Source organism: Penaeus chinensis, chromosome 3 (genome assembly GCF_019202785.1).
Source record: "Penaeus chinensis breed Huanghai No. 1 chromosome 3, ASM1920278v2, whole genome shotgun sequence".
NCBI classification, from domain to species: domain Eukaryota; kingdom Metazoa; phylum Arthropoda; class Malacostraca; order Decapoda; family Penaeidae; genus Penaeus; species Penaeus chinensis.
Window position 1 is genome coordinate 21912399 of NC_061821.1, and position 7500 is coordinate 21919898.

Here is a 7500-nt window from a genome sequence, read left to right on the forward strand (position 1 = left end):
AGTGGTGGTGATGATGAGGTGGTCAGTGGTGGTGGTGATGGGGAGGGGGCTAGTGGTGGTGGTGATGAGGGGGAAGGATTAGGAATTGGTGTATGGGCAATGGGTTTGGGTAGTGACTAATGGGAAAAGGGTAGGAGTCAAATTGCGGCATTGGTGTTGCTTTTTCGGTTGACTGGTGATGATGGTGATGAAGATGAAGTGATAATCCTTGCTGGAGGAAATGTGGTGGTGGTGATGTTGTTGGTGGTGAGAGAAGTAAGCGGTGAACATCCTCAGTGGTGGTGATGATGGTGGTGTAGATGGTCAGTGGTGGTGGTGATGGTGGTGATGTAGATGGTGACTGGTGATGAACTTTGGTGGCGAAATGGTGATGGTGGTGATGTGTTGGTTTACATTTTTTGTTTCAGGAGGAGGCGGGGTGAGTGGGGGGGTGGGGGGGTATGTAAATGAGAGACGGATAAAGATGATGTTATTATTACCCCCGTTAGTATTAAAAAGATAATGTCGTTGTAATTGTGTTACGTTTAACTTTCCTTCTGATTATTATCGTCATTTACGCATTTTTTTGGTTGTTTTTTGTTTTTGTTTGTATGCTCTTAGCAGTTGACGATAAGGCTAGTGTTGCAAATGCTCGTGTTGCTAAGGGTCAATACTGGCGTTGGCATTTCTGACTATCAATATTCTTTCAGTCCATCTTTCATTGCTCATGCCGACTGCTTTTTTATGTTACTAATATTTCTTCGCATTTTCCTGTAGCGCTTGCGTTCTTACTGTAAATGTTATTGCTGTATTTTCTCTGTTATTTCCGATATTATTCCTGATGGCAGTTACACATCTAAACAACACGCGGTTAACGATTAATGCTATTGTTATTATGCTAATGTCTCTAACAATGCCATATGCTTGTAAATTCACTAGTTATGCTGTAGACATTTTACTGATGCTATTAGTGATGTATTTAATGATGCTCTTTATGCTATTAGGTGTGCTGATGTAATTAATATAACCATATTGATGTTATAACAATGATAATATAACTATAATGATACTGATGGTGATGTTGATACCATATCAGTATAGATAGACGAATTCATAATGCTGTTGACGTTATGCTAAATCTATGTTGACGATGATTCCTTGACATTGTAATTTTGATGTAATGTTGATAATATTGATAAATTTCTCGATAATAATAATGATGGGGTTATTGTACTGGTAATGTAATGTTACTAATGCCTTCACACGAAATTTCTTAGGCATGATGCTACTCAGATAATATAGTGATATTTTTTATTTTTAAGACATTAGGTAATATATTTTGTGACAAAAGGATTCCTTCGTTATTTTCTGACAACAAAACTCATCATATTTATTATTATTGTTAACATCACATTTCTGGCTATAGTTTCTAAACTGAACTGCTAACTGAACATAAATAGTGATCTTGAACTTATTGTATTCACACTGAACTGTATTCACGTATACTTTTCTTTTTTTGGCTTTTATCTATTACTTTATTCGTCTTTTCCTCTATTTTTGTTTGTTTGTTTGTTTCTTTGAATTCTTCAGTTTTTTGTAGATTTTGTTTGCCATTGTTTCTGCGTTTTTATTTTCCAATTTTCCTTGCTTCTTCATCATTCACTTTTTTCTTTCTTTATTCGTTATGTCTTTATTCTCTTCTCGACCCCCCCCCCCCCCCCATTCATTCTCCCTTCCCTCTCTTTCTCTCTCTTTCTTTCTTTTTCTCTCTTTCTCGCTCTCTCTCTCTCTCTCTCTCTCTCTCTCTCTCTCTCTCTCTCTCTCTCTCTCTCTCTCTCTCTCTCTCTCTCTCTCTCTCTCTCCTCTCACCCTCTTTCTCTCATTTCTACTTCCCTCTCAGAACCTATCTATCTATCTATATCTATCGCTCTGTCTAATTCCCATTCGCAAAATCAGCACCTTACCTTTTTGTACGCCCAGAACCGCCCACACGCCCTCACAGTCACTGTCTCACTGTCTCGTCTCCCACTCCACCTGCGTATGAAAGGTGTACCCGCCCACCCGTGCCCATCAGCTCAGGTCCTCCCTCCCTATCTTCCTCCCTCCCTCCTTCCCCTTCCCTTCACTTCCCACCAAGCTCCTCCTCCTTTCCAACCCCCCCCCCCCTTGCTTCCCCTCACCCTCCCTCCCTCCCTCTCTCCTTCCCTCCCCTTAGCTTCACTTCCTATCAAGCTCCTCCTCCTTTCCATTTCCTTCTTCCTCCCCTTCTTCCCTCTCTACCTCGTCTCTACTACCCTCCTTCCCTCCTCCCTCCCTCCAGTCGTCTCTATTGCCCTCCCTCCCTCCAGTCATCTCTATTGCCCTCCCTCCCTCCCTCTAGTCTTCTCTTCTACCTTCCCTCCCTCCCTCTTCCTCCCCCTCGTCCCTTACTGTGCCGATACATTAATACGTATTCTGTGCTTGATTTAAGATTATGATCGTGTTCTCTCAGTCTCTTGGTGTCTCTGTGTCTACATAAACACAAGCACTCACGCCCATATATGTATGTATATGTATGTGTGGATACATACATATATATATATACATATACATATATATTCATATACATATACATGTATGTGTGTGTGTGTGTGTCTGTATGCGTGTATATATATATATATATATATATATATATATATATATATATATATATATATATATATATGGCTACAGAGACACCATAAGGTTGAGAGAGCACGATCGTAATCTTGAATCATCCCTAAAATATATATATATATATATATATATATATATATATATATATATATACACACACACACACACATATGTATGTGTGTGTATGTATATACATATATATATTTGTATATACACATACATATGTGTGTTTGTGTGTGTGTACATGTGTATGTATTACTTCACTTTGATAATTCCTCTCCCCTTCTTCTTCCGTCTCTCCTTCTTTCTCCTCTTCCTTCCCTTCCTCTTTCTCCTCTTCCTTTACCTCCCCCTTCCTTATTCCCCTCCCTCTGACCTTGCCGCTCCCTACCCCCCCCCCCCCTCCTTCTTCATCCGCTTCGAGATGCGTACAATGAATACGGAATATTAAGGGGGGGGGGGGAAGAGAAGGAGAAGGAGGGAATGGGGTAAGAAAGAGGAAAGAGGCAAAGGAGAAAAAAACTGGAAGAACGAAGGAGGAAGAAAGGGAGGGGGAGATGGGTAAAGGAAGAGAAGAAAAGGAAAGGAAGAAGGAAGAGGAGAATAAAGTAAAGGTAAGGAAGGAAAAGAGAAAAAAAGTGGAAAAGTTAAGGAAAGGGGGCGATGGAAAAAGAGGAAGGGGCAATGCAGAGAAAAAGAAAAGAGAATAAAGAAAGAGAAGACACGAATAAAAAAAAGGAAGAGAGGAGAAACGAAGAAAGTACAGAGACGAGAATCGAACGAAGCTAGATAAAGGAAAATGGATGAAGGGAGTAAGAGAAGAGGAATAACAGAGAGACAAAGGAATGAGTAAATAAGAATGGGATAGAGGTGGGGGTGGGGGGGGGGGGGGGTAAAGAACGTGTATAAAATGAGACAACAATGATTCTGCATGCGGGTCACACTCGTGCCAAACGGTCGGTTGTGAATAAAATAGCCTTGCATTTGTGTCATGTTATACAAGAGGCTTCTAATCCAAAGCAATGTTGCATTATAGATACTTCAATCCCTGTTGCTATAACTCCTTAGTATTGATAAAAAAAATAAGTTATTAGTGATAATGAAAATGATAGCGATGCAGCTGTTAGTAATAAAACATATGGCAATTATTCATAATAAAAACGATAACAATAATGATAATCTGTTTATATTCCCACATCACCTTCCAATGTTAAAAATGTATGCTATTAGGCACACACACACACACACACACACACACACACACACACACACACACACACACACACACACACACACACACACACACACGCACACGCATAAACACATACAAGGGCGTATTAAACTCATAAGTTTACCAAGCCACGTCCTGCGAGTGACGTCACTAGCATGTACCAGCGAGAATTCAGCCAATCAGCTTCGAGGAATCGGCAATAGGCGGTCACGTGGTTACGTTTATGTGCAGGTATTTGGCCGTTGATATTTTTCTCTTAGTCATTTTAGTTGTTAGATTTTGCTTGGTTGCTTGTTTAGTTTGCTTGTGCGCTCTGGAAGCTTCGGGAGATTTTAGGTTCTGGCGAAAGTTGTTTTCTATGGTGATCAAAACGCAGGATTTTTAATTTTTTTTTAATCTGTAGCAGTTGAGCTATGAGGAAACTATCCATCAAACATATCAAGAGAAGGTCGTATACATGACGGCCCATACGCCTTCTTCAAGGAAAGCAGGTCTTCCAGATAATTACATGAATTAACTTTACAAAAAGAAAGAGAGAAGAAGAAAAAAGATGGACGAGCAGCATAGAAAACGGGAAACAGTAAGGGTAACAAAAGCATATTCGCCATTCTGCCTAGAAATCAAAACGTGTTGTTGTTTTTTAAAGGACGCAGCTGTGAAAGAATCGAGATGTATCGCTCCTACAAGACGCTGCTGAAGCGAATGAGGCTGATGACGCAGACGGCGGCGTAGAGCAGGAGGGCCAAGCGGTCGACGACGGCGGCGAGGAGGAGCCACTCGCAGGCGTCGCCGCTCTCCCGACGGCGGAACTCAGAGCTCCCGTCCTCGCCCAGCTCCAGCTCGTCAGGCTTGCGTCGAGAGCTGTCGAGGCTGTGGCTCGACTTGGAGGCCTGGTAGACGACAAAGAATCAGGACAAAAAATAAAAAAAAAGAGACAAATAAAGACAAAAAAAGACAAAGAGAAGAAAAAAGAGGGGAGGGTAAGATCGGGCGGGAAAAAAATGTGTGAATGAAGGTCTTTCCGGTGAGAGTGAAATGTGGTCATGAGGAAGAGCAAAGTTGTTTTTTATTTATTTTTTTATAATCACTTTTATTATTTTGCGTGTTTGTAGACCTAGTTCTGTCTGTGTGCGTTTACATCTGTGTATTTGCATTCACGAGTATTTGTCCTTGTGTCCGCCCTAATGTGCGTGTCATATCATTAACGAAAGTTGCCGCTCACCCAAAGTATCAGAATATAATTGACCCCTAAGAAAAAACTGGTTCCCTCGCCCGTAGTTAAACCCATCTCTGGTCACTAGGGCACGAGGTAATCTCCGTCTTGAAAGGCCCTTTTGCACGAAAACGAAAAGGTGACCCGCATTTCCTGTTGATCGTTACCTATTGATTGTTACTTTCTATTGTTGTTGACTAAATTTCAGGTAGATGGATATTTCAAGGATATCATTAGTTCATTGTGTGTGTGTGTGTGTGTGTGTGTGTGTGTGTGTGTGTGTGTGTGTGTGTGTGTGTGTGTGTGTGTGTGTGTGTGTGTGTAAGTGTCTGACTTTAAAAATTACCGTGTGTTTTTTACGTGTGTCGAGTCCTTGAATAACTTCCCTACCACACTCACACTGTAGGAAGCAAGAGAAAGGAAGTTCGAGCCAATGGTTCATTAGAAATGAACCACTTAAAAGGATTTTCATTGCTTCGTTGAACTGATAGTCTGCTTTACCTCTATGGAAACTGTACATCCATACTAGTGCACAGTATTCACGGTAATAAAGCGGTGATAGGTGTTTGGTAGACACCCTTAATTTCTTCTTCCTCTCTCTCTCTCTCTCTCTCTCTCTCTCTCTCTCTCTCTCTCTCTCTCTCTCTCTCTCTCTCTCTCTCTCTCTCTCTTTCTCTCTCTCTCTCTCTTGTTCCATTTTTTCCCGAATGTTTAAAAAAAAAAAAAATCCGAGGTCAATGTACTTCCCCGACTTAACACGTTTGGTGTAGTGTTTAGCTTAGTAATAATTAATAATCTCCAGTTTAGTTTTATCGTGATTTTTTTTCCAGACAGAACGCTCTGGTAACTGTCACATAGATGTGCATTTACAATTAATTCCTGTTTAAATAGACCTCTTGTTAAAACAGGCAATATTTTGAGATTTTTAATTCGGTTCGAACGGAGACTTTTGCTGATATACTTTACTGTGATACGGTACGATATGTATTGATACTATACAGTGCTATCGTTACAGTATATTGATATTAATATCGAATATATATATATATATATATATATATATATATATATATAAGTATATACACTGCATGATATTTCTTTTATGTGAGTAGTGATTTGAGATACATATTCTCTCTCTGTTTATGAATAAAATTATGTTCCATTTGCTTAGAAAATGTCTATTGTGAAGAGTTTTACGTTGTGTGTGTGTGTTTGTGTGTGTGTGTGTGTTTGTGTGTGAATGTAAATATGAGTGTTCGTGAGTGTTCGTGTGCGAGTGTATGATATAAAAAATAAAGTTAAGAAAATAGATGAATAAATAAAACTCAGATTCAGATGGTACATACGAGTTCACTGTAGCTCCCCAGACAGAGGCAAGATGACAGAAGGAGAGCTGGCCTCTTTAAGATGTTTGGGAGGCCAGACGAGTGAGGTCCTCTCGCCATCCTGACAACTAGGCTTGACACCACAACGCTGAGCATTATCAATACCATCTGCTGACACACCATCTGGACTGCAGGATAATAGAGGGTTAATGTGACAGACTTAGAGCAGAGAGAGAAAAAAAGAGACAGACAGACAGAAGAGAGAGAAAGACACGGAACAAGAAAGATAGAGAAAGATCATTAAAATCCACAAATTAAATTAACAAAAACAGTTAATCATATAATCAACTTTGGTGAAATGACCATTCAAACGAAATATTATTGAGTCTCAGCCTTAAAAAGTGAAGATTGATAAAGATTACATCATTCAATTACAATACAAACCCTGATTAAAAAAAAAAAGAAAGAAAAAAAAAAGAGAGAGATAAGAAGAGACCGATAAATGAGAATTGAAAAAAAGGAAAAATAAAAAGCATTCCAAAATTAGGGAAAATTTTAACCAGAAGATCATCTTGAATAAAGACCATTGCCTTAAACCTTTTTTTCTTAACTAAAATAACAGGAAAAAAAAAAAAAAAAAAAAACAGGCTGTAAACAACGGGGTTATTACTGAATAAAATTTTGTTGCGAAAGTCTCGTCTTCCAGCCATTATTACCTTTGAGAAATTAAAGGAAATCTTAACCCTATGAGATAATTAACACTGAGAAAGAATTGAAGAAAAAGGAAAAGTGAGCGAAGAAAAATGTGGGAAAGGAGATGAGGAAATTGGAGAAGAGGAGGAAGGAAGGAGAGTGGTGGAGGAAGGAAGAAAGGAGGAGGGAGGGAGGAAGAGAAAAAGGAAGAAGAAGAGGAGTAAGAGGTAGTGGTGGTATTGGAAAAATAGAAAGAGGAAGAGGAAGAAGGGAGGAGAATAGATCAGGAGGAAAAGGAGGCAGATGACGGGGATAAAAATGGGAAGGAGACAGAGAAGAAAAGGGAGAGAGAGGAGAAAGAGAACGAAGAAGAGAAGAAAACCTGAGAACGAGAAGGAGAAGAA

At 39.7% G+C, this 7500-nt stretch overlaps 2 protein-coding genes across 2 annotated transcripts in view; both read right to left on the reverse strand.

Annotated features, from left to right (window-relative positions):
- The window catches only part of LOC125039660 (neuronal acetylcholine receptor subunit alpha-7-like), a 24031-nt gene extending 21993 nt beyond the window's left edge, over nt 1–2038 (reverse strand). Inside the window, exon 1 of the mRNA XM_047633843.1 lies at nt 1944–2038. The gene's annotated coding sequence lies outside the window, so the exon portion shown is untranslated. The remainder of the gene's footprint in view (nt 1–1943) is intronic.
- A 2205-nt stretch (nt 2039–4243) lies between these two features.
- Nucleotides 4244–7500, reverse strand: part of LOC125040797 (neuronal acetylcholine receptor subunit alpha-5-like) — a 3734-nt gene continuing 477 nt past the window's right edge. The window contains exons 2-3 of the mRNA XM_047635529.1: nt 6425–6591; nt 4244–4755 (exon numbers count right to left, since the gene is read on the reverse strand). Of these exons, the coding sequence (XP_047491485.1) occupies nt 4546–4755; nt 6425–6591 (377 nt within the window). The 3' untranslated portion in view covers nt 4244–4545. The remainder of the gene's footprint in view (nt 4756–6424; nt 6592–7500) is intronic.